Genomic DNA, 26,511 nt, shown 5'->3' with positions numbered 1-26,511 from the left:
GCTACACTGCAAGTTGTCTGCAGGGCTGCCATAGGTCTTGTTTTTTCATGAATATGAATAATTTAAATCCTGAAAACCGAGTAGGGGCTTTTTGTGTGTGTGTGTGTGTGTGTGTCTCGGCTGTGCGTGATTTTACACGTGTAGACTGCAGGGGCTGTTTTAAGGCACTTGTTTGGGCCTGTCACATCCTTGCTTCCCCTGAACCGCCCTGCTCTCCTGACAAACCTAAGGAGAAAGCACCTTAATTCCTCACAGCTCGTTAAATTGATACAATAGCACATAAAATAAAGCAAGAGGCATCCCATTGCTTACCAGCTGCCCTCAGAACCTATTTTTACCTCGTGTTTCCCCCTCCTGACCAGTGTTTGGTTACAACGCTCTGAGCCTCACCGCGGGACGCCGGAGTTTCACTACCGGTGTCTTTTACGGGACGGCTGCTGGGACCTTGCAATCGGGCAACTAAATAAAGTCTGGTGCGGTCCTGTTGAGCCAGGGAAAGGCGTCCGAGGGCTGGGAGGGGCCGGGGGAAGCCGGGAGAAGCTGGGCGAAGCTGGGCACAGGGCAATTCCCGCGGCCATGGAGGGTCTGCCCTCAGCGCCGGGGGACGGCCCCTCACGGCCCCTCACGGCCCCTCACGGCCCCTCACGGCCCCTCACGGCCCCTCACGGCCCCTCACGGCCCCTCACGGCCGGGCGTTCCCGCGTCCCTCCGTTCCCATGTCGACTGGGGCCGCCGGCCAATGGGAGGGCGCGCCGCGCGTCACGTGCCCCCCGCCCGGCGCGAAGCTGTCATGGCGTCCGGGGCGGCCGCCGGGAGCGGCGCTGCCGAGGGGATGGAGGCGGCTCGGGGAGAAAGCGCCGAGCCCGCAGGAACCGGCAGTGACACCGACACCGACACTGACAGCGGCTCCGGCGGCTCCTCGCTGGCCGCCAGCTCCGAGTAAGGGCGGGGACGGGAAGGGCGAGCCGCGGGCACTTGGCCGGGGTCGTGCCGCCCGTGCGCGGCGGGAGCGCCCGGGTGCTGCTGGGCTGGGCTGAGCTGAGCTGGGTTTAGCTAAGCTGGGTTTAGCTAAACTGGGTTTAGCTGAGCTGAGCTGGCTGTAGGAGCAGAGGGCAATGCGAGGTGTCAGACAGGACCTCCCTGGCGAGCCCTGGCGGTATCGCGGTGTGCGCTCAGCCGCGGGCGGTCCCTGCGCTGGGTCCTGCATCACCCCGGGGAAGCGGAGGGCAAGGAGGGACTTGGCACGGGCTGCGGCAAGAAAGGTGCAGTCTCTCATTTCGGTGTCCTAAGTCAGAAGGGAGTTCTGTAATAATGCGTATTTTAAAGTACCTCCGGGGGTTTCGTTTATTTGTATATTTTTTAATTCATGTGAAGTTAAACTTAGAACATTAATTTGGTTCCCTGTGTTAATACAGCAGTGATTGACTCTTCGAATGTGTATTTCACAGATCTTTTAAGTCAGAAGACAGTTCTGTAATAATACATATTTTAAAGTTATAAATGCAGCCTTCAGAATTTTAGTTATTTGTATATTTTTTGGAGGAAGTTAGACTTATAACATTGACTTGGTTCCCTGTGTTAAGACAGCCGCGCTTTACATTTTGAATGTGTATTTCACACATCTTCTGTCTAAGCCAGAAAATAGTTCTGTAACAATGCATATTTTAAAGTTACAAATGCAATTTCCGGGGTTTAGTTTATTTGTATATTTTTTAATTCGGGTGAAGTTAAATTTAGAACATTAATTTGGTTCCCTGTGTTAATACAGCAGTGATTGACACTTCAAAGGTGTATTTCACAGATCTTCTAAGTCAGAAGGCAGTTCTGTGATAATACATATTTTAAAGTTATAAATGCAGCCTCCAGAGTTTTAGTTATTTGTATATTTTTTTAGTTTGAATGAAGTGAAACTTAGAACAACTTGGTTGATTGCAATTTACAGCATTGACTTGGTTCCCTGTGTTAAGGCAGCTGTGCTTGACATTTCCAATGTGTATTTCAGGGTCTAATCAATAGCATTTCATTCAGTACCTAATTTCATCACGCTCTGCAGGGGAAGGGAAAGAAAAGGTTTAAGTGGAGAAGTTAGAATTGTGTTCAAGCCTAGTTTAATTTGTAGTTGCCCTGTGCCTCTGGCTCAGAGACAAAGCTGTTGTATGTACACCTACCTTACTTTAGTCCTATGCTTATAAGCCAGAAGTCAACTGTAACATTTCAGCCTGAAGCCATATTTTTTTAATATTTTGTATGTTTGGGTTTTTTCTTTTCTTAAGTCTTTAATCCAAAATGCCATTTTACTGTCATTCTTTATATATGTTTAAGGGATAAAGCTGTACCACAGATTTCAGCACATAACACATGCCTACTACTTGTAATAATATGTGTAATATTTCTAATAATTTATCTATATAACAATTTATCCAGCAGAACTTGGATCCTTTCTTTCTAATTTATCTTTCTTCCATGAATGGACAATTTCAATCAGCACAGTTTTTCAGACATTTATCCCAAAGAGGAAATACCTGTGTGGGATCAGTGGAACTACTCTTAGAGAAATGCAGGCCTTCAAGTTTTTTAGCTCCTTTGATAGAAGCTTCCAGTCCTAGAGGCAACTTGAGTTTATTGTGTAAGCATTTGTTTTGACTCAAGAGAAAACAGATGAAATTTAGATATTTTTTTCCTTTCTTCTTGCCTTGCTTGGTTTCAATTTTTTGTGATACTACAGCATTAGGGGGAAAAACCTCTCAGTCTAGGTGCTGACTTGTTTCAGATTTTCTTTTCCAGATGTCTGTGTGGATCTCTGTTGGGAAAGTGAGAGTTTTTGGTTGGTTTTTTTACAGTACAGTTCCTTCTTGACTTCTCTCTGGAGTGGTTCTGTTTGGGTGAACACAGAGTAAACACCAGGATATGCCCACAGCATTTTTTTTTTGCCCATGGTCCATATTGTTCTAATCAAAATAGAGAACAAAGCTGGAGGACTTGAGTGTATGAACTCATGTCCAGGCTGAAATTTTGAATCTACCCCAAAGAAGAAACAGCTTTTCCAAAGATCACAGTCTTTTTTAAAGAGGGAATAAAAATGCTATCATACGTGACAGGAATTTTTGCTAATCCAGATGTAATTTCTTTGTAAATTTCTAGTGTTTCATTTTTTGTTTCCTTTTTTGTTTAGGTTGTTTTTTCTGGTTGGTTGGTTTGAGGATTTTTGGGTTTTTGTTTGTTTTGGTTGGGTTTTGTTTGAGGTTTTATGTTTGTTTGTTTTGCTTAATTTTGCTTACACATGCCAAAATGTGGGAGTACTCCTTAAAAAACAAACCAAGGAAAAACTCTACTCATGTTACTTCATGCCTGTGACTGTGGTCACAAGGGTTTTCAGGATGAAGAAGAGACGAGAATGTTGACTCCATGATCAGAAGGCTTGATTTATTATTTTATGATATATGTTACATTAAGACTATACTAAAAAGCAATAGAAAGGAAAAGGTTTCTTGAGAAGCTAGCTAAGCTAAGAATAGAAAAGAATGAATAACAAAGATCTGTGTCTCAGACAGAGCAAGAGCTAGCTCTGCCATGAGTGGTCAAGAAATTTAAACACCTACAGGAGACTAATCACCTGTTGCATTCCACAGCAGCAGATAACCATTGTTTACTTTAGTTGCTGAACTGCAGCTTGTCACAAGGAAAAATCCTAAGAAAGGATTTTTCATGAAAGATGTCTGCGACACATGCCTACCACGTTCTAAGAGAAGTTGGATCAGAAAGAGTGTGCCCTTGACAGCCTTTAGGTTTTGTCAGCATTCTGATACTTTCTTGAATAAGAACTCAGGATTTTGAAAATCACAAACTTGGTTTTATCCCTGAGGTATAACCAAATTATCACAAGTGGTGGCTCTTCTTTAAACTATCTATTTGGGCAAAAAAGCTAATAAATGCAGAGGAGATAGGTGATGCTGCTTCTTGTCTGCAAGACCCTTAGACTTTACTCAGTAACTGGAGCTCCAGAGAGAGAGTAATGCCAATGTTTGCTGTATTGTTAGTCCAGCCAGATCCTCTTGTTGAGCCCTTAAAGGTACTCTGGTGCAATGTCTGCATAATGTTCTCCATTCAGCTAAACTTTTGTCATTTATCTGTGTTTTCGAATTAATGCTCTATTTGAATGTTTATTGCTAGCTTTAAACCAGATTTGTACTCTTTACTCAGTAAAAGTAGTTCTAGTGTAAAATGCAGGAATGTGTGTTAACTTTATTATATTAATTATCATGTAAATCTCCAGTCTCATTTTTCTTTATATGCTTTTTATGAAGGAGAGAGACCTCTTTCTCATCTGGTTAGGAAGAATTAACTGGTCTTGTCTGTTCCTGAAAATCTTCCATGCAGAACATCCCAGATAATTAAACCTCTGAGTACTTTTCTTACTTTGACCATCATGGGTTCTCATCTGTCTGGAGCTTCATGGTTCATTTGGTCTGTTGCCCCTCTGCAGGCAGTTTTTGGTAGGTTTTTCTTTTTCCTCAGCCAAAAGAGTATGATTTCCTTCAGTCTCTTCCATTTAAATGTGTTTATAGGCTACATAGCATTTGTCTCTTTGTTCTGGGTCTGTTCCAGTTATTACATCTTTCTTAAAACCTACTATCCAAAACTGGACATGGCTGACACATCACTGTTGCCAAATTAGGACAAAAATTTTTTTGCACTGTGCTGCTGATGTTTCTGTTATATCCTAGAGCTGCTTTGCAGAAGTGTCTTGCTCTTGCCTTTGGGTGATCCACACCAGCTGCCAGATCTGTTTCTGTAGCAGTGCTGCCTCTTTGCATATTTAGTGCATATTTTTGCAGATGCTGTTTGGAACTTGAGTTTTAAAAACTGTTACCTAGATTTCATCTTAGATTGTTTTGGGGTTTATAAGTGATTTTTAAAAGCTTTATCTTCTCTTTCCAAAGGGCTGGCAGTGCAATCTGTGTTCCCATAGCATTACAGAATATCCTGAGTTAAAAGGAGCCCACAAGAATAAACAAGTCCATCTTCAGGCTCTGCACAGGACCACCTCAAAAAATCGTGCCATGATTATATTACAAATGCTTAAAAAGGAAAAAATAATAGGAGAGAACAAACAGAATGGAATTTTTTCCCTTAAGAGAAAATCCCATCATGCACATGAATGTAATTACTAATTAAAACTTGCATGTCAAAGAAATGTTTGTTTTCTGAAAAGAGAACACTGCTTTTTGCAATGGCTGTTTTCCTCTAAGGAAAACAGAAGAAATTTGAAGAAACTATTTTACTGGTGAGAGGGATGTCTTTCCTTGCCATATCCATCATTTACCTAAAACAAGCTCTAACCCTTGTGGCAGACTTAAAGCAGTTGAGCTGTCAATGTTCAGGAGGCAACTAGTTTTTTTCCTACTTTTGATTTAACCCTTGTACTCTGTCCCCTCTCCCTACTTAAAATAATCAGATCTCACGTGCACAGTGATCTTCCTTATCAGAACTCATTGATCATTCTTCTTTCTTTTCCAGTGACCTTGAGCCTGAGTGGTTGGACAGTGTGCAGAAAAATGGAGAATTATTTTATTTAGAATTAAGTGAAAGTGAAGAAGAAGTTCTGCTTCAGAGCAGCTGTCCAGAGATGCCAGCAGTGAATCATGTCAGATTTCGGGAAAACGAAGCTGAAATAATTCAAGAGGGATCACGAAAGGAAAGGAAGTATGAACTGAAGAAATGGACCAAAATGTTAAAAAAGAAGAGTCTTTTACCAAAGAGTTCTGGTAAGAAGGGCAGTGGAAGCTGCAATGAGCACCCCTCTGGTCCTACTTCCATATTGAAGCACCGCTCTGCTCAGAAAATGGATGTCACCGTTCAGCAAAAGTACAAAGATGTGTCTGTTTATGTAAATCCCAGAAAACTCTACAGTGCTGGGGAAGAAGAGCAGCAGAGGCTGCTGGAAGCCTTAGTAGGGATTGTCCATCAGTCTTCATGGAGCAGCAGAAGAGGGGAAAAACAAGGCAGGAAGGATAAAGGCACCAGAGGAGTCAGTGAAGAGAAGCTTGTGGTACATGGCTTGGTGCCAGGTAGTTCTGCAATGAAAACAGGTCAAATCCTGATTGGTGAGTAACTGAAGGAATAGCCAACTTCTGCACTCTTCCTTTAATATGAAGATTTGTGGGGTTTTTGCTGTTAGAGGCAGCTGACTTGAATATTCTTGAGACGTAAGCAATTACATCAGTTCTGGAGGGCTTGTTTTAAGTCAGTGTCATTGCATCTGATGGTTTGGTACCCAATCAGTTTTACTGTGTTCCTGATTCTTAGAACATGTGGCATAACCTAAAAGGTGTTAATGCAGTCAGGCATGAGCATCCCTCAGTGTTCAGAGACTGAGCAGCTTGGAGCAACAAATACCCAACCTTTGACTTAGGATTTTAGCTGAGGATTTACTCAGTAGATAAGTGGGACTGGAGCAAACCTATAGTCTGGCAGACACTGTATTTAGATTTTTTTCTTCTCCTCCACAGGATCCCCCTTAGATAAAAAGCTTTGCTTATATATGCTTTAAATGGATTTTGTATCATAAAAATGAGGGGAGAAATACTGAGTAAGATACATTCTTACATTACAAACTTTCTCCACAGCCTTGTTTGGTTATTTTTCTGTTTAGCAAGTCCAACAGCAGCTTCCTCAGCAGTTGTGACTTTGGGAGGCTCCAAATGCATGGCAGGGCTGCAGTTTGGGGAGGCAGTGAGCCAGTACAGCCTTTGTGGTGGTTTGGCAGCTCGGGCACTTCCATGAGCTGTTGAAATAAGCTGGCAGGAAACTAACCCAGAAGAGAAATTGGCTATCTAGTATTTTGCTGGTGCAGTAAGTTAAACTTGGGTCACAGAAGGTCTGACAGGCACCCAAATGTGAATGATGGAGGGGACTAAACTGCTGTCAGGGGTAATGAGGGAGCAGAAATACTCCCACTCCCAGCACTGAGGCCACTCAAACCTTGGCACGCACGGGACATCAACCTCAGAGACAGTAAATGTGAGACAACCAGGCCACATCTGTCAAGGGTGAAAGGTTATTTAATTACCCTTGAAGATGGTTGCTCCCAGAGTGGGAGAGCCAAGATGTGAGGCTGGTTAGAAGATCATTAAAAATCTTAATGCCATAAGTGTAGGGGGATACAGTATGGGTAAATGAAGGTGGTATAAAATGTAATCTTATCCCCCAAAGAGTTGCAGCTGGACCAATTAATAAAGATCAGGAGCAGGCCTGATGTTAACAGGCCACACACCTGCAGCCAATAAGAGCAGTGCTATAAAAGAGTGGATTGGTGGGCTCTGGAGCCACACCTGTAGCCAATAAGAGCAGTGCTATAAAAGAGTGGATTGGTGGGAGCTGGAGCCACACCTGTAACCAATAAGAGCAGTGGTATAAAAGAGTGGATTGGTGGGAGCTGGAGCCACACCTGCAGCCAATAAGAGCAGTGCTATAAAAGAGTGGATTGGTGGGCTCTGGAGCCACACCTGTAGCCAATAAGAGCAGTGCTATAAAAGAGTGGATTGGTGGCAGCTGGAGTCAGTTGGCTGCTGCAAGGACCAGGAGCAGTCAGTGCTTAGAGGAGCTGCCTGTGAGAAACATGGAGGAGGTATGGAACTCTGGTGATATGGATTCCTTGCACTATAATGGTAAGAAAACCCTTGATATATAAGACAACACCCTTGCACTATAACGATAATAGAACTCTTGATATATAAGACAATATATAAATAGCACAAATCCCTCAAAGTCAGCATGAGCTCTTTTGAAATTCCAGTGTTGTGTGGGTAAAAAGGCACATCAGTGTTTCAACTGGCTGATTGTTCCAGCACAAGTTTTTGGTAGAGATGCTGAAGAATGCTCCAGAGGGAAGATTGCATAACTTCCAAATTTTACCAGCAAGAACTGATTAGTCAAGAAGTAGGGGATGTAGGGGAGGAGAGAGCGAATTTCCACTTGATCTGCTTGAGGGTGTTTAATCTAATTAGTCTAAGAGTGGGTGTTTGTATCCTGTAAGTTGATTTGGGGACACAGATTTGTATATAACATTTTTGTGAGGGCAGGTGTGAAGTCTCAACAGTGTAGGCAAGTACCAGATCCAGGAGATGAAGGTGACCTAACCAGAGACAGTGTTTCATCTGCTGCACTTAATGCTTCCCAGAGCTAGTGGGGATAAAAACTGTGGGGTTTTTTTGTTTGTTTCAAATAGAAGAGCATTTAACTTCATCTAAGAGGAGTCTTGCACTTCATTATGTCCCAGGCTATCATCAACCCTTTTTTTGCACTTTAGAAATGAAATAGTTTTAAGCATACTGGGGTTATTCAGCTCTTAACTGGGAAAATGAGCTGTGTTCAGTGCCAACAGTGGAAAATATGTAATTTTCATATAAAAATACTTTCAAATTATATATCTGTAGTGAAGCTGAGTACTCTGGAATTTTTATGTGGTGTCTAGAAATAAGAATGCTTTGCATAAATTAGATGCTCAGATTTCAGTCTTGTCTGCATAAAGAATATACAGTAAAAAAAAAAATGCTGTTCTTGTCAAAAATCTGTTGGGTTTACTGCTTTTGTACTGCACATCACAGGATGGGATAGCTGTGGTGTACTCCTAAAGCCTGATTTAGAGGCAACTAGAGTTCAATAGCCAGCTCCTCTGATCATCACAGCAGCTGGAGTTGGGCAGAAAGTTCAAGAACACTAACAGCAGAACTTTGCCTTTCAGTTGTTCTTGATCAAGCAGGTTTTAGGAGTTGTGTGAAGAATTGTGGAAACAGCCAGTAAAGGATGTTTTTGTGGTCAGTATAAAGCTGAAGAATTAGCACAAAGTGAGCAGCTTCTTAGGTAATCAAAAGGGAGGAATACCTGATCAGCCCAGCATGGTGCCTGCTGGCTGCTCTGCTTATAACTTTGTTGATATCCATTGACCTGTATGTGTATAAACATTAACCTGTTCTTGTTTAGCTTTATAATATTTCAGTGGTCCAGACCAGCTGGGCAGTAGTCTTTTGTGAGGCAAATCCAAATTATGTTTTCCTTTAAAAATGCATGCTTTAAAATGCCATCTGGTTGTCTTTCTGGTGAGAATTTGCAGCACTCATTTTGACTCACAAAGTGGTTTATGCTTCAGCATTTTTAGTAGAAGTAACTTCTTTTTCCTTCCTTAATAATCACTTTCCTCAGGTGGCTTCCCCCTATTTGTTTTGAAATGTGTGTCTTTTATAGCTTTGAACACTTCAAACATCTGTTTATTATTTGCTCAATACACTTGAATTTTTGGTTTTAAGGTTGCATATGGAAGTCGTAAGTCTTGTTGCTGTGCTTTATTAACCAAGTGGAATGCAGGCACTGACCATATGAAAGTAAACACAACAGTTTTGCAAGCTAAAAAACCCTGCTGCTTTGTAACTCTAAGAAGATGGCACTCTATCCATGTGTTGTTTATCAGTTCCTTTTTTTTTTTTTTTTTTTTTACATTTAGCAGGCCAGCATCCATCTTAAATTTTCAAAACAGAAAAGCCCTCATTGATTTTTAAACTTGCTGCCACTTTCATTTTGGTTAAGAAGAAATACAGTTGCTTCTATCTCGTGCTTTTTAAGTGTCTTTTGTATTTTTGGTAAAACATTTTCCTTGCTTCAGTTAATTTGCAACATTATGCAGAGTTTAGTCTGCTGTGGAAAACTTTGAGCATATCTTCCAAGAGGAAAAACTCAAAATACTCATATTTAGATCCTGACAAAAAAGAGTTGTGATAGGTAATACCATTATAATTTGGTTCCCACCCTCCTTCAAATTGAAACTTGTTGGATTCATGCTGGGGAAAAGTTCTTTTAAATGCTGATGAGCATCATCTTTACCATAGTAAAATTAATTCATTTCAATGACACTGCAAATACAGCAAAGCTCTTTTCACTAACAAAGCATACTGTTGTTATCCTCTTTGAAAGTATCTTACTGCTCTCATAGCCAAATAGCTCAGCATGAATCTTCTCAGTATGACACTTTATCAGCATGTACAATTGGCAAAAAATTGTGCAAACTCCCCACTGACAAGAAGTAATTGTGTTTGATAGTAAAGATGGGCTATAATAATCCAGTTTTGAACATGTATGCAAAAGCTACAGCTGCTATTGCAAATTTCACTTGAAAGGTCTCTATGCTTAGAGTCCTGTCAGGAAAAAAAGCCCTTAAAAGGACCAAAATACTGGGAGAGTTTGTGATTTTTATGTGGCATTGCCATACATGGTGTATTTGTTGAAAAGACTCTCCAGAGTAGAGATGTTGGGCTCACGGGATGGAAGCAGAGTTTGTGTAAGCTTTGCTGTGTTCTCACTGTGGCATTTGGGATGTGGCTTTTATTCTTTTACTCTCCTCTTGAGGCTCAGCAGCACTGCTTTGGATGAAAGCAGCCTGCTAACATATAAAACAAGTAATTGATCTGCCTTTCTTAGTAGAATGCATTCCATAGTTTGTCTTTTTTGGAAAGGCATATGAGAACTTTGCTGAATGCTCCCACCGACTCATTACCAAGAATGGACAAAACTAAAGATCAGGATTCCATGACAAAAGTGTCCTCCATCCTCTCCCATGGGGACAATTTGGTTTTCATGATATCAGAAAAAAAATGTGCCCTTCCCATCACAGTATGGAAGTGGTGCTCACTTGCCACAACGTTGGTGTCCCTTGGCTTAATCCAGGAGGGATCTACTTTTAGAAATGGTGCTTGCAGGTTTATCTCTAGGCAAGAAATGGTTAACAGAAGTCATAGTCTTGTGCCTCGAGTGGCAAAGAGATAGGCAGCTCTGAAATAAACATTCTAGGGATGTCAGCAGTGCCAACAAGACTTTCCTAAACTCTGTCCTTGAAGAGGCAGGAATAATTCCAGCAACTGTGTGCAGATTGGGTGGTTGAGATCAACACACTCTGGTCTTAGTTGCTGCTGACTGGATGGGAGAAGTCTCTTCTGATGAGAGCAAATAAAATAGAGAGTTCTGTTTCATCACTCAAGTAAGTTCAGCCTTGCTTAACATTGTCTAGAGAACATGCATGGATGTCTTACAGTTTCTGTGTGAACTGAGAATCTTTCCACAGGAAGTGACAGCCCTGAAAAGCTTGATCATTCATTATTATGACATTTAAGTAAAGCTTACTTCATTCCTTAAAAGTCTCATAGAATCATAGAACAGTTTGGGTTGGAAGGGTCCCTGAAGGTCATCCAGTCCTTTGCCCACAGCACACCCATCCAGCCTGGCCTTGGACACTGCCAGGGATGGGGCAGCCACAGCTCTGCTGGGCAACCTGTGCCAGGGCCTCAGCACCCTCCCAGGGAACAATCTCTTCCTAACATGTAATCTGGACTATTTTCTTCCAGAAGGATGTGTCTTTTTTCTAAAGATACATTTGTTGACTTAAGCAATGATATCCTGGAGCTGCCTGAAGAAAATTCCTTTCCTCTGTTGCAGTAGAATTGAGTGGTACTTTGTTCTGATCTTTCTCCCTATATCTTTAGTTCAGTGATGTTTTAGATTGGGATGGTTTCACTTAAATCTGCAGACCATTGAGTTAGACCAACTTAAACAATTGCAAAAACTGTTTATTTTGTATATATTATATATACACTTTGATTTCACTTAACCTGAAGTATTTAAGCATTAGGTAAGTGAAATTAGATTAAACTTAATACAATTGCATTAATTTTTTGACATAATTAATGTCTGAAGACCTGAATCAGTCTGTCTTTCTGTAAGTTTTTCACACTGCTAAAGGGCAAGAAGCAATTCTCAAATAAAATGTAGATGTCAAGCTCTTACAGAGTACAACTTGGATGTATTAACTCTTTCACTGCAGTAAATTATCACACTGAGTAGATCCTGTGGTCATGTCCTGCTTTAAGACTACTCTGGGTTCATAATTTTACAGAGCTCATACTTTGCCCAGTGATTTTATTTATTCTGATACTTCATATGTCTATTCTTTGACTGCTGTTGCATGTGGCAAAAAGAAAAGTAGCAAAAAATGCAACCACCCACCCTCACTGCCTCCACCCCCAATTCTGGAAAATCCACACTAATCAGTCAAGATTTTCTATCGTATATCAAGTTGCTTTTCTTTGATACAGCATTTTCTGGCATAAGGAAGGCAGCTTACAGGGCTGCTTGGGCTATGTGCTCTGCAAAGCTGTTCCATGTATGGTCCATGATTACATTTTTACCAATTGGATGGAATAAATATTTACTGCTGCAATGAAAGTTTTACATGTGTACATTAGGCATTGAATAAATAAAACCCTTGGAGTGTGTAACATGTAAATACTGATGGCTCTTCTCCTTTCCAAGTGTCTTTGTCTATTCCACCCTGGTGGTTCCAAAACGTTCCCTCAAGTGCTGAGGTGTGGATGGTTTTACAAAGTGTGTGCAGTTCCTCTGAATGGCTCTACAACAGAATTCCTAAAGATCCAGTCAAACAAACAGACACAAACAACTTTTATTTAAGCAGATGAGTTTAAGATGAGTACAAGAGCAATTTATGCTTTCTCTTGTAGTTGTGTGTAATGATCTGTAATACAGTGTTCTTAGCAAAGAACATAGTAATCCTGTTTATAATTCTTGTAATATTAGAGTAGCCTGAGTGCTCTGCTTTTCATTACTCATTTTCATGTCCTGGGGCTCTGGCATGGACTTACTGAGTTCCTTTTAAATGCTGTTTAACTTTCAGCTTTTCTGTCTTTGAATTACTGTTGTGTTGTAGATTTGACAGACTAAAACTTAACTGTGGTGTGCATCAGGAAGCACAGAGGTTAGGGAAAGAGCTATTTCTTGGAAAAGAAAAACTTGAAACATTTTTATATGCAGAATAAAATACAGCCTTTTCTTGGTTTTGCATTCAGGAGTAGGAATGCATTTCCCTTTAATGTAAAAGAGGAGCAAGCAACTGATTACCTGGTGTATTAAAGAGGAATATTGCTTGAGTTTTGGAGGTAATCAGTGTTTCCTTACTGATGGTTAAGAAGAATGTTCTGTCTCTTGTTGGCCTTGATTCTGATCACTGCTGATTTTGAGCAATCAGATTTTGACCTTGTACCTGGGAAAAATCCCAGTTGCAGTTTGCAAGTATTTAAAACCAAGGCAGAACATAGAAATAATGGTAACTGCCAGTCTTCTTCTGAACTTGAGCATTCTGTGGCCTTGAATAGATGCTCAGAGAGTGGAGTGACCTCAGAGACTCAGGCTGTGCTTTTCCATAGTGTGCATGTCATTAGCACTGTGTCACTTTGAGCTGAGCAAGTCTTCTCCCTGGAGAATTGAAATGCACACTGAACCTCACAGTGCTTCAGTGCTTTATTTCTGCACTTGATGACATCTTTCTTGCCAAGTCAAGGCTTAAAATATAACTATGCTAAGCATGCACTTTTGCTGCAAATCCATATCCTTTTTCTAATCCCTTTCCACTGCCTGAGTGATGAACACCATGTTAATAATCCTGCAGAGGATGTGGAGGTACTTTGTAGGGGAGTCTGTGCACCTTAAGCAAAATGAAGCTTGGTTTTCAATCTGCTTTTTTAGAGGAGCTCTTTAGTTCACATTTAAAGTTGGGTCACTTTCAGTGTTAAGTAAGAAGCTAATTTCTTTATTTCCCTATCTACAGAAGAGACAAGCTAGAAACTAATTGAGTTTTTCACATGAGAAAGCAGAGACAACTGAAAGTGCCACCAAAGAAAATCAAGTAGAAAATAAGGCTTATTTTGTTACTCTAAAGTTGAATATTTGCCCCTGTGAAGGAACTATTGAACCATCAAATCCTGGTGCCACTGGCAGTTGCTTCTTACAGTTCCTGTCATAAATTTATGTTGCCTCATCTTAGGTAGTTTGCTCTAAGTACCTTTATTGGAAAGTTTTGTAGAAATTCTCTGGTTAGGGTCTGCAGAACCTTCTGATTTCCACTCTAGCTGCTTTCTCACCTAGGCTCTGCTCACCTTTTCTTTAACCAAGAGATTCTTAATTTCCCATGGTTGCTACTGTATTACTTCTGTCTATCTGATCTCATTTGATTGCTTTTTTCTTCAGCACAGGTGAATAGGACTGTCAGGAGTGTTCTGGATGGGATCACTCACCTGCATGCCAAGGAAAGGCCAAACAATGAATGGCCAAAAACCCTTTTATTTTTACTTTCCAATTTCTATTCTTTTTGACAGGTCTATGTAGTTTTATATCTTGATGTCATTTTACTTTTATGTTTTCTAGTTTCACTAGTTGGTTTTCTTTTCCACAGGTCTCATATCCCTCTTGCACACTCCATGCTTTAACATTCATCTTTTTGAGGGGGATGAGACCTAGGTTATCAATTAATTACCACTGGGATATTTCTTGTGACTATTTTCCTTCACTTCAGAAATCCCAGTTTGATTTTTGTACTTTAAACTAGAATGTGGATTTTAAGTTTGTCAGTTATAATTTGGTTCTGTTTGCTTTTGTAGGTGGTGCCTTTAATTTTTCAAACCTTTTTCTCTTGCAGTTAATGACTTTGTCTTAGGGACCCTAAGGGGTTTCCCCCCCCCCCATTTCCAGTGATGGTAAGGGTGCAAGATGTAGAAAACACAAGATGCCTTTAGGCAGGAAAAACTGACAGATAAAAACATGGAGAGGAGAACCCACAGCAGGGGAAGAGAAAGGACTAAATTGGAAAATTTGCTCTTTTCTGGTCAGGTAACAAGAGCCATGCAAGCCTGGATGGAGGGGAGAGGCTTGGAGAGTTGTTACACTGGAGGGCCACCAAGGTGATCAGAGGGATGGAACACTTCTCCTAAGGAAGGGCTGAGAGATTTGGGATGGTTCAACCTGGAGAAGCTTCACAGTTACCTAATTGTGGCCTTGAAGTACCTGAAGAGGGAGTACAGGAAGGAAGGGGAGGCACTTTGTACAAGGACATGTAGTGACAGGACAAGGGGAAATGTCTTTGAACTGACAGTAGATTTAGATTGGGCATGAGAAAAGAAATTCTTGACTGTGAGGATGGTGGGACACTGGAAAGGGTTGCCCAGAGAAGCTGTGGGTGCCCCATCCTTGGAAGTGTTCTAGGCCAGGTTGGATGGCATTTGGAGCAACCTGGTGTAGTGGAAGGTGTCCCTGCCTGTGGCAAGGGGTTGGAACTAGATGTTCTTCAAGGTTCCAACCCAAAGTACTCTATATTTCCATGATTTTTGTCACATGATGTGAGTGGGGCCATAAGGCCCTAGGAGCACTGAGGTAATGGACTAAAAGTGGTAAATGTTGCATGTAGCAAACACCTACTTTAAATATAACAAATGGACATTTATGACAGCTTGAATGGCATGTTAATTTTTGAAATAAGACATTGTTTTGCTCTGTGTTGTGAAGCAGTAGCAACTGAATTTCTCATTTCTTGTCTGTTCCACCCCCAGGAGATGTTCTTGTTGCTGTAAATGATGTCGATGTGAATTCTGAAAACATAGAGAGAGTTTTGTCTTGCGTTCCGGGTCCTATGCAGGTACAGTATACAGTACAGTTGAACATTTATTCCAAAAATCCTCTCTAAAAGTTAGTACTGCTTCTAGCCTTTCTTTTCCCTGGGGAAACAAAGTTCAGGTGGTCTTTTTCTTAAAACTTTTTCCGTTATCTTTTGACTGCATTGCTTGACTTCAGTCAGAGTCAAAATTTCAGACTTTAATTCTGATAAAAATCAGAATCAGGAAAATCCGATGAAAATAGGTAGAGGCTGATGTCTAGCTGAAAAATGAACATGTCAGCAAAATAGTAGTGGATTTTTTTGCCAATTGCTGTATTTAAAATGGTAATAATTGCTCTGAAAATACTTAAATAGAATAATTATATCTTCATCAATATAAACAAGACTCACAAACCACAAGAGTAAAAACAAGCCTGAATTAACAAAAGGAGTGCTATAAAAACATTTAAGAGCATTTAAATGGTGAAATTGATACTGGTTTAATATTTAAATACAAAAATTAATTCTTGGGGTTCTAAGAGATGTTAGATTGAATACTTTCAAGAGCTTTCAAAGCTCAACAGTGATGAAACTGATAGAAGTCATTAACAAAAATTGATACCAAAAAAACAGGTTCCAACAAATCCGACCTGATGATGATGTTTCTTTCCCCTAAACCTACTGCATATATCTTTTCTTCTAGCTGAATAATTTTGGAGCTCTAATGAAGAATTAAATAAGACATAAAGAATTAGATAGCTATTTCAGAGCTAAGCCAGGGGAATGTTACTAGCATAAAATGGAGTATTTTGAGTTATTCTGCTTAAAACCACTTCCTGATGGACAGGAAGACAAGATAAAAGTTGAAACTTTTATGTGTATGAGTTATGAGCAGGAGCAGGTTAAAAATTAGTGTCTCTTGGTAATTTTTCCTTTAGGTAGAATATACGAGGTAATGATAATAATAGACATATTTTACAGTCCAGGGATTTTTCAAAGTGGAAATTTTATGTTTTCTTGAACATAAAGCTCTATATGCAAGTTCCTGTGGAAATATATCTGCAGTTGCAGTGAGATTGAGTAGTGGGGATGTCAGTTCAGGAAGCTTTCCAAGATACCTGACAGCCTGAAGTTTCCCTGAGCTGCTGGAGTCGTGGTCAGGTACTGGCAGAGCTCCATGGGAGAAAAACCTGTGACCAAATGGAGAGTTGCTGTAGCTGTTATTAAATAGAGAATGGTGAAAAAGGCAGGGATGATGCAGTGTGTGTAATTGCACCCTCTCTAGATGAGGGTGTGGCTATTGCTTGTTCCAAAGGCAGCGCAGCCCTTGACAGAGCAGTTCTGGTGATGCAGTGTCAGTGTTTGCTCTGTCAGTAAATCTGTCAAGCAGGCAGAGATTACTTGAAATGTGGAACAGTTTGTCATGGTGCCTTTCCAAATCCTTTCATTAAAGTGCAATTATTCCTTTTCCACTGTGCAGCTTGAGTCAAGCCAGACAAGTGGTGGCTAGAATAGACCAGTGGAGATCTAAATACAGACTTCTGGGGTTTTTGCAATGCAGTACACTGCAATCATGCTGCTGAAGGAACAGAGAGTTGTTGTAGCTGACATGTTCTAATACAAGCAAAATCGTTACTGTGTTCTCATTCATTTTACCTTGTAGAATATAAAAAAAATATCCAGTTTAAAGCCTTTTTACTTCGATATGTTATTTCTGTAAGTGAAGTACCTGTTGTTCTGGATTCATGTTAAAAAATAGTGGAATTAATTTCAGAAACTTCACTACCTAGATTCAGTTGCACTGTGTGACATAACATACCTCATTATTGTATTTCCAGGATTTTGTTTTTCTTACCTCAGTTTGGGCAACTACATCTAGGCTTGTAAGGCCTAGTTTAGTGCATTTACTGAGTAGCAGAAGTCCAAATGCTACATTAGTCCTTTGTTTTACATTTCTGTAATCAAAATAGTTGCTGTTTCCTAGTACCACAAGACAGAGAGTACAGAAGGTGTGCTGAAGGAATATACTCTTCTTTACTCTGATACTCAGAAGTTGCAGAACCATTTTACTCAAAGCTTTCTAAAAATATCCAGCCTGAGGCAGACATCTAGAATCAGAAATTTCAGCCTGAAATTTTGAGTTCCAGTTGTGCAGACCATAAGCACATGGCAAACAGATACTGGAAACAGGAAGCAGCAGGCAGCCTTTAAAAGGCAGGCAATGCCCCCGGCTCTGTCTGTAATGAAATCCATCTTCCAAGCCATGCAGCCTTCTTGCAGATGAAACCATGCCTTTCTGGGGCAGACCAGTGGCACATTTTCTGTTTCTACACTGAGCAATGTATCATGGTATTAAGAAGCAGATTAAATACAGAGTGACCTTCCAATCATTACTTTCCAGCTTCCAGCAAGGACTTGTAAAATCAGTTCAAGGTTTCTATGTTCTCCTTTGTTTCTTAAAATTCCTTTGACCTCCACAGCTTTCTGGAGCAGTGATTTATGTGACTGATTTGTATTGTGTTAATTATCACTGGCTTTCAAATTGCCATCTAACCAAGTACATGTCAGACCCCATGTTCCTGTGTTCTGAGAAGAAGTTAATTGTTCATGCCTTACCCTGCCATGCCTATGGAAAGCTCTGTCATGCTTCACTTTGTCACCTTTTCTAAGCAGATGATGATGATCCACGTCCCTCACAGTTTGCTGTTCCTGTCACCTTCTTGCCATTTGATTAAATTCTTCTTGAGAAATGTTCTAAGTATTGAGAATGTGAGCATGATATATAGAGTAGAATATTAATGCTTTTCTCATTCTTGATGTCATTTTCTTTTCTGTTTTCTGTTGTGCATTGAATTGATTTTCCTCTGGAGAAATGGAAGCCAAGCTGTGGAAGGTTTCCCAGTCAGTACTGACAAAAGGGGACTTGAGCAGTCATATTAATTCAGGTCCTGTGCACTGCTCAGGGTGAAGATTGATTTCTTCTCCACAAAAAGAAAAAAAAAATTATATCTATATTTTTAGGATATGTTGAAATGCAGTCTCTTAGTCCATTTCTATTACAGTGATGTGGGAAGCAGCATGGATGACTCCAGATGGAGAGAGAGTAAAAGCTCTGTTCAGTCCAGTTTGTTTTGAGCTCTTCCCTGGAGGATCATATGGTTGTGTCTCTTAAGACAAGACAGACTAAGTTTGTTTTTATTTTAATTGAGAGACTAAAAGATAGACTGCAGCAAGAATGACATCTGTGTGTCATTAATGTAGAGACTGTAGCCTGAGTGTCATGACTAAATGTCCAGAGACAAGATGCAGCAGAAGTTGAGAGAAATAACTCTTGAGCCTTAAGAAATCTGTAAGAAGTTAGACAGGGTATGAAGAAATATTCTGAAATATACGTAGATGGCGTGACAGAGAAACAGAACCAAGTCTCAGAAAGCTGGAGAAGAAAACACACTCTTCTGAAACTGTCAGCTATCAAGTTACTGGGTCTATGAAAGCAGCTGCTTCTCAGCAGAGTTAGATTCCTTGTCAGGAATCAAAACTGGACTGGTGAGGAGAGGGTGAGGGATGAGTTAGTGTCAGAAAAGGCAGAGGTGGTGCAGGACTGACTGCAGTACCAGGGAAAAGGAGAAAAAAAGTCTGATAGCAGCCCAAATAGGAGAGGGGAAACTTAATGGAAAGTGTTGGGAGAGGGAGTGAAGTAGAAGATGGCAGCTGGTGACAAATGGAGCTGTAAGAGCTGATGGTGGCACTTCTCTCTGAGCCAGTCTGACAGGCAGTAGGTGTTTTAAAGCATCCTTGTTTCTTGCTGGCACTCCTCCTGAAGTTTGTGTACATACATACACAGTTACAAAATGATCTGTCTTTAAATGTATAAATTATCTGCTTGGGCTTCTCAAAATTTATTGCAATTGAGAAAAGAAAAATGGATTTTGTTGCATCAGTCCTCAGGCTAAATTGCCACTGATTTTAACAAGCAGGATTTGGTGTGATGTATTATGTTCAGAACTTCCCATGTTATAGTATTTCAAGGCAGATAAAGAGTCTTGAGTAAAAACATGTGAAAGAGGAAACTGAGAGTATGTCAACTTAGTGCAAATATGTCTTTAGTCACTTTGATGAAAAATAAGGTCTCGTCCAAGACCATAAATTAATTTCTTCTCCTTGGAACTAGCTTTTTTATGCTCAGTCAAGGGGAGATAGGTGTTTCTCACATCTCCTCCTTTCATACGTAGGATAATGTGTTCATTCACAAAAAAAGAAAAAAATCACTTTCATCACTGCTGAGACAACTAACAAACATCATTTTTGTAAGTCAGGGCTTAAAAAAGTAGGTGTATACAGCAAATTTTGAAACGTTTCCACATCAAGTTTGGATTATATGTTGTTTGTGTGTCAGGAAGTACTCATATATTCTAAAACTCCTGGACTTAAACTTATTTGGGAAATAAGGGACAGTAAACATCATATAATTTTTTGGCAAAATCAGCTTGATCATCTAAGCTTTAAAGATTTTGTGTAAGAGAGGATGTTGTGTTTGTGTTCTGATCTTATTTCTTCTGAAGACATAGCACAGTAAGGGATGGATGTAAGCAATTTTTAGGCTACTTGGTAGTTGTGTAAATTGTTAAATACAGCAACAAAACTCTTATTTTCTGATTTTACAGTTAAAAAAAAGGAAAGTTAACATATTGAAAATGAAAGAATTGCTACCATTACAATTTAACAGGCTTTTGCAGTCCAGTGTAAATGTAAATGGATTTCCCTGTGCACATGTGTCAGTGCACTCAAAAATGGCCAAGAAATGCTCAAGAAAGAGCCTTCAGGATATGTACTTAGGAAACTGCTGACATTTTGCAAGAAGTCAAATACTGTGTGTGTTTCAAAGGCACAGTAATGGGTTTTTGTGCTCAGTCAAAGCCAGAGCAGTAAGTATATTTTTCCATTCTCAAAACCATAAGAATTAAGTATGAAAACACAGCAAACCACATGCTTACTCACATGGTTGATAGACCATGTAATAGCTGGCTTTGTCCTTTGTAATAGATGGTTATGTCATGCTGAATGTATAATTGGTTTTCTTGAAACAGCAGGAATTTTGTTTGCTTACATCTTCCTCAGTAAAGCTGAGGCTGACAAAACCTAACCTCTTCAAGTGCTCAAACTCCATCTGTTTCATCTGCTACTGCAAAGTAATTGGAAGTAGAGTGTAAAAAGTAAAATTGTAAGTACAGCCTCATTCTCACAGTAATTCATTACCTTAATAGGTTAAACTGACATTTGAGACCTCGGTATTTGAGCCTGAAGGGACTTGTGAGCAAAGGAACAAACAGACACAGTCAAGTATGAACAACCTGGTTCGACTGCTGTGGGGAGAGGACACTTTGGAGCCTCAGCAGGATGTGCCTCACATTGTCATGTTCCTCACACTGAAACTGGACTCTGAAACATCCAAGGATGAGGTATGTGCCTGACTCCATCACCCTGAGCTCACTGACCACAGCAGCTCCTAGGACATTTGATGTAAAAGGATAAATAAAAAATATTCCTAATGGTTTGGAGTTGGGAATAATCTGTAAAATAGCCATTTTGGTAGGAATAAGGTGTGAAATTCCAGCATCACTGCTGACAAACTCCTGACTGGCCTTGAACTCCGGTGAGGAGCAGCCAGGTGGTGACTCTGCAGCCAAGGTGCATTCCCCAGTGCCAAGCTGTCTCTGTGATGCTCACCTGGAGGTTTTCAACACCAGGATCTGCCTGGTGGTCAAAAAAATATCCCCCTGCAGGAGCTATTGGCAGTCCACATCCATAATCTGTCTGGCCTCTCCTGTTTTGAAATGCTAATGTGCCTTTCCTTAGAGGGCTCTGGCATGTGTGCTGGTAGCAGTCAGCTGCTGATTCTTCCTTGGGCAGCTTTTAGAGCCACTGAAGTACTTTTGATTTATCCTGTAAAGCTTCCTTTCACTCTTTCCTTATTGTGTTCCTCGGGAAAATGTTGCCAGTGTGCATGTAAGTTTGTGTAGTTGTTCGGGGTGTAGCCATAGCTACAAATACTCCTCTCCAGGCAGGGACACAGAGCTGAGCTTGGCCTCTTGCCCAGTCTGGAAATGCCAAGGGGACAAAGTGGACTTCTTAGGAACAGACATTTGGGAAAGAACTCTTCTGCTTTTGTGTGAATTCTCAAATTCAGCGTTGTCTCAGTGATCTTGTGTTATCTGTGCTGAGGAGATATCAAACAAAGCACAGGTTTTTCCAGTGCCCAGGGACTAAGATGGCAGGACAGTGATGGAGTGGGAAGCAGAAAGAAAACATTTTGCTTTCTCTCCCTTGGAATTTATCCTTAGATTCAGATACCTTTACTTTTTTTTAAATAGTATTTTTAACTGGTACAAATCTACATTCTCTTGGTGATGGGTAATAGAGAACAAGTGTTACAGCTATAAAAATAGGATTTAATTTCATTTTCTAGAGATAGGGCTGGGAAGGAGAACCCTAGAAAATTACATGATACCATAATATGTACACTTTAAAGTTTAAACTTTATTAAAAAAAAAAATTCAGGGCCTCTGGCTCCTCTCTTACACATGTAAAAGCCTGATTGCAATTCTGCACTTCACAGTAAACTGAGTGCTGGTTTCTTGCCCCATTGTTCCTTTACATTCTCCCAAGAAATGGATTAATCCTGAACACTGAGCAGAGGTAAAAGAGGGATTGTAATGCCCTTGTTGTCCCTTCACAACATGGAATAATTGTTTCCTGAGAAGTCTTATGCAAGCCCCAAATATGCTGAGAGATGCTTTGCTGATATAATGAAGCTCTTTATAACGTTTCCTTGCAAAAGAATGCCACCTTCTTTAAGGCATTTGTCTTTAATTTCATTTTCTGTACTTCAGGCCACTTCTATCCTGTGGATGTACTGTCCCAGATTTAATTTAAACAGTACTTTAAATAAAGTTATGGTACACCAAAGCCATCCTGCCCAATAGAAATGTAATGATCCTTTAAGAAGCTGCCTTGCCCATAGCCAGGGGAGGCACAGTATGCAGATCACATCCGTGTAAAATGTGGCAACTGGGACTTGGAAATAAGTATTCCACTTGGGAGCTTTTGGCACCTAAAATAGAATTAATGAGCTTTAAGACTTGTAAGCTCTGTCTGCTCAGCTCTACAGGGAAGTAGCACTGGCAATCATTTGGGATGTGTGTATGCCTGTGGGGGGTGTCCCTATGGTAACAGTTTCTCAGTGAGTGAGGTCAATTCTGCCTTTTTTATATTTTAGTTTGAGGTGGCTATTACAATTATACATTATTTGTAGCAGTCTGCAACACTCACATCTTTGTCTATGACCTGATTTGGGCAATAGCATGTCTTAAAAGGAGTAATGTTCATGTTCCTTCTGCTGGTACTGGAAGACTCTGTCCAGGTTTGGGGGTTGGGTTGAGGAAGATTTATACTTTAAGAAATGAGCTGCTTGTATTTATTAATTCCACTGTCATTGGCCTTTGGGCTTGCTTTGGAGAGAGCTGATCTGGTGCCATTTGCTGGCCCTTGCTGAATCACTGTATCCATACATGATAACAGTTCTGCCTGTTTGTTACAGTTGGCTTTTCTTGCCCTGGAAATGCCTTCAGGTCATTCTCCAACAAATTTTGTGTCAAGGCCCCAGTTCATAATGGAGGAAGGGGAAGAAAAAAGTCTCTCTCTAGCCCTTTGCAGTGCTGCTATTAGAAAACAGCAGGGTTTCTCCAGCTGAGGGATTGATTGCAGAAAAAAGATGCTTGTCACTAATGAGTATTTATAAATAGAGTTAATTAAATTGGATATAAATGAAGAGTTTGTCAGGTCCTTCTATAATGAAGTTTTGCATTCTTTTAGTCAAGGAAAATTTTGTAATGAGTGTTGGCACTGGCTAAATGTGATTAGTGACATAAACAGGGAGATAAATCATGCCAGTGTTTCATTTGTTTGTGGAGAAAGATAATTTACTATAATCTTTGCAGTGGAGAAGATGCAAAAAAAATAATGGCCCATCATGATTTGGCAGAAAGCAATATTTTTGGCCCATCGTGATTTGGCAGAAAGCAATAAATGAGGGGCAATCATGTTTGCTTATTCCTATATTTTTATAGCTGCTGAAATAATGTAAAGTTCTTGAAAGTGCTTGAATGAAAGAATGATTTTTTTTTTTTAAGGGTTAGAAAAATATTTCACAAATATTTATCTCTATAGAGGTTTAGTTTCAAATGACTTGTGTAAGTGTATCTGGTCAGATGTTTCATGAGAAATCTTAGTGGTGTATTTTAAAATTTGAGCATATTCCCCAGTTATGTTTTATGCTATCCACATAAAGCAGCCAGGTAGGGTTATACAGAGAGTCTTGAACTTTCATATTCTATGTTAGCTTTCAAGAGCTTTATGTCTGATGATGGTTTAAGTCAGAATTTCAACATTGAAGGAACTGTACCAATACTTGCAGCAGAGAATGACAGAATTGTTTGGCTGGAAAGGGGGGTTAAAGATCATCTAGTTCCAACCCTACAGCCACAGGCAGGGACACCTTCCACTGGACCAGACTGTTCCACCCCATCCAGCCTGGCATTGACACTTCCAGGGATGAGGCATCCACAGCTTCTCATCCACAGCAACTTCACAGTAAAGAATTTGAGGACCTCAGCACCCTCACAATATTTTTTTTTCCCTCTCTTGGCATCAGGTGTGTTACAGTGTACTTAAAGCTGTAAGTTGCAGTGGCCACGCTGTTTGTCATTTTACATTTCTCCATGTAATAATTAATCTAAATAAGTCAGGCTTTTCTATAAAATACAGAATTTCAAACTGTAGAAACATTTCTGTGCCTTTTAGAACTTTCCAGTATGCCCATGCAGCACAATGCTGGTTCCAATGTCTTATAAAAGGATATGATAGAAGATCTCATGTTTAAAAAACCCCAATTGTTACCACAATAAAAAAATCATTATCTTGTTTTCTGTGGGGATTTTTTGGAGGGGTTTTGGTTTTGGTTTACTTAACTAACAGCTAACTTTCTTCACAGCAAGAAATTATTTATCAGTACCCCATATCTGAAGCATCCCAAAAACTGAAAAGTGTGAGAGGGATATTTCTCACACTGTCTGACATACTGGAAAGTGTTACTGGTACCGAGATTATCAGGTAAAAGTGTTTGAAATGTAATTACTGATTTTTATTTTTTTATACATACATGTACAGCAAACATGGCTCATGCATCAAGTTCTAGACAAACCAGAGCAACTCAACCTGTTTAGGCAGTAACTCTTTAACTACAGCAGCATGCCTGAAGTTGGAGTGCTCAGCCTGGATGTAAATTGATTTGGGGGAGTTTTGTTGTAGTGGGTAGCAGTGACTAGGATTTTTAGTTCACTGAAATGATTTTTCAACTCCTTTATAACTTCATAGTGTTAACAGAAAGACTTCTGGTTTCATTTTTCTAGTTCCTCCCTGTTCTTATGTGAAAAACTGGTTCAAGTTGTTTACTGGAAAGAATCTGACAAGTTGCTCGTAATTGGCCTTCCTGAAGAAAAGTGAGTTTCAAAGGAAAGCTTTTGTGTTCCTTGAAATTTTGTGTCTTCAAATTTACTGTGTGTACTCCTCTAACAAAAAAGGCAAGAAAGGGCTTAAAATGTACTCTTTTTACTGTAATTAGGTTTTATTCTGTGATTTCACTATTTTGATTGACTTAACCCACATCTTTCATATATCCTATTGTTGTAATTTCTTTTTTGTTTCGTCTGAAGAGAATAAGATCCCAAAAATATCTGCAAGTCAGAAAACAGTAATACCCTAGGATTTGGTAAACTCAAGTTCTTTGCAGAGACTGCTGAATAACAATAGTAATATTACATATTTACACATTCTAGGAGGCTCATTCATCATAAAGATGTTTTAATTTTTATTTGTCAGTGTGCCACTTTATCAGCTGAGGAACATGATCCAGAATGTTGTCAGGACCTTGACATTCATGTACAGTTCTTTGGACAGGTGAGTTCTTTCAGGAGTATTTTCTTTTCAGTCACTCATTTTTCATGGGTGCTCACTGAAAAAGACAAATATAAGGATTAATTCTAATGTTTCCAGGGAATTTTTTGGCATGTTCCTTTACACTTGTATAAAAACAAGAATTCTGTTGGTCTTGCCTTTTGGTTTCAGCCTTAACATTAGTAAGATAGTGTTTAAGCAGGCTTTGTCACTTCAGAAAGTTTTGTCCTTGATCAGGTTAAATCATTCCCATAATCCAAGTCACTGTGGATGTCAGCAGCACTCTGCACATGTTACCCTCTGTGTCTGTGAAACATAGATGTATCAGTGTTACATTTTTAACAGAGTAAACACTCTGGACTTCTCCAGAGTGAGTGTCTGGAGTGCCAGACTCCATCTGGCAGAGTGAGTGTCTTTCTCTGCATTTGAAATCACCCAGGACACTTTCAGTGTGACTGTTACCTAAATAAAATTGCCCAGGTGGATTACTCATATTCTTGCATTTAATTCAGGGTTAATGTGTGTATGCCATCGTGAAGGAAAAAGAACAAATCTCAGTTTGCAAGAGGATGAGGCTGATGTTTCACACACCTTAAGCTGCTCTGTGGTGGTGTTCACAGGGGTCCCAGGACGAGGGAAGAGATGAGAATCTTGACTCCATGTTTCAGAAGGCTGGGTTATTATTTTATGATATTATTATATTAAAAGAAAATGATATATTAAAACTATACTAAAAGAATAAAAGCAAGGATTTCATCAGAAGGCTAGCAAAGAAAAGAATGTAATCATAAAATCTTGTGACTGACCAGAGAGTCTGAGACAGCTGGACTGTGATTGGCCATTAATTAAAAACAACCACATGAGCCCAATCACAGATGCACCTGTTTCATTCCACAGCAGCAGATAACCATTGTTTGCATGTTGTTTCTGAGGCCTCTCAGCTTCTCAGGAGAAAAAATCCTAGCAAAAGGATTTTTCATAAAATATGTCAGTGACACTGCTCTATGGTAACACCATAC

The 26,511-nt window shown here is 40.0% G+C and overlaps 1 protein-coding gene across 3 annotated transcripts in view; it reads left to right on the top strand.

Annotated features, from left to right (window-relative positions):
- The window catches only part of INTU (inturned planar cell polarity protein), a 42,009-nt gene that overhangs the window by 3,715 nt on the left and 11,783 nt on the right, over positions 1–26,511 (top strand). The window contains exons 1-7 of one of the 3 annotated variants that reach the window (XM_036382739.1): positions 791–939; positions 5,518–6,104; positions 15,438–15,523; positions 20,746–20,940; positions 24,531–24,649; positions 24,949–25,038; positions 25,418–25,495. In XM_036382739.1, coding sequence (XP_036238632.1) covers positions 791–939; positions 5,518–6,104; positions 15,438–15,523; positions 20,746–20,940; positions 24,531–24,649; positions 24,949–25,038; positions 25,418–25,495 — 1,304 coding nt within the window. Of the gene's footprint in view, positions 1–790; positions 940–5,517; positions 6,105–15,437; positions 15,524–20,745; positions 20,941–24,530; positions 24,650–24,948; positions 25,039–25,417; positions 25,496–26,511 lie in introns of those variants that run through there. The other 2 variants (XR_004980175.1, XM_036382740.1) reach the window with 2 other exon arrangements.

This window comes from Molothrus ater, chromosome 4, assembly GCF_012460135.2.
Source record: "Molothrus ater isolate BHLD 08-10-18 breed brown headed cowbird chromosome 4, BPBGC_Mater_1.1, whole genome shotgun sequence".
NCBI lineage: Eukaryota > Metazoa > Chordata > Aves > Passeriformes > Icteridae > Molothrus > Molothrus ater.
Note: the sequence above shows the minus strand (reverse complement) of the source record. Positions and strands in the feature narration are given on the sequence as shown.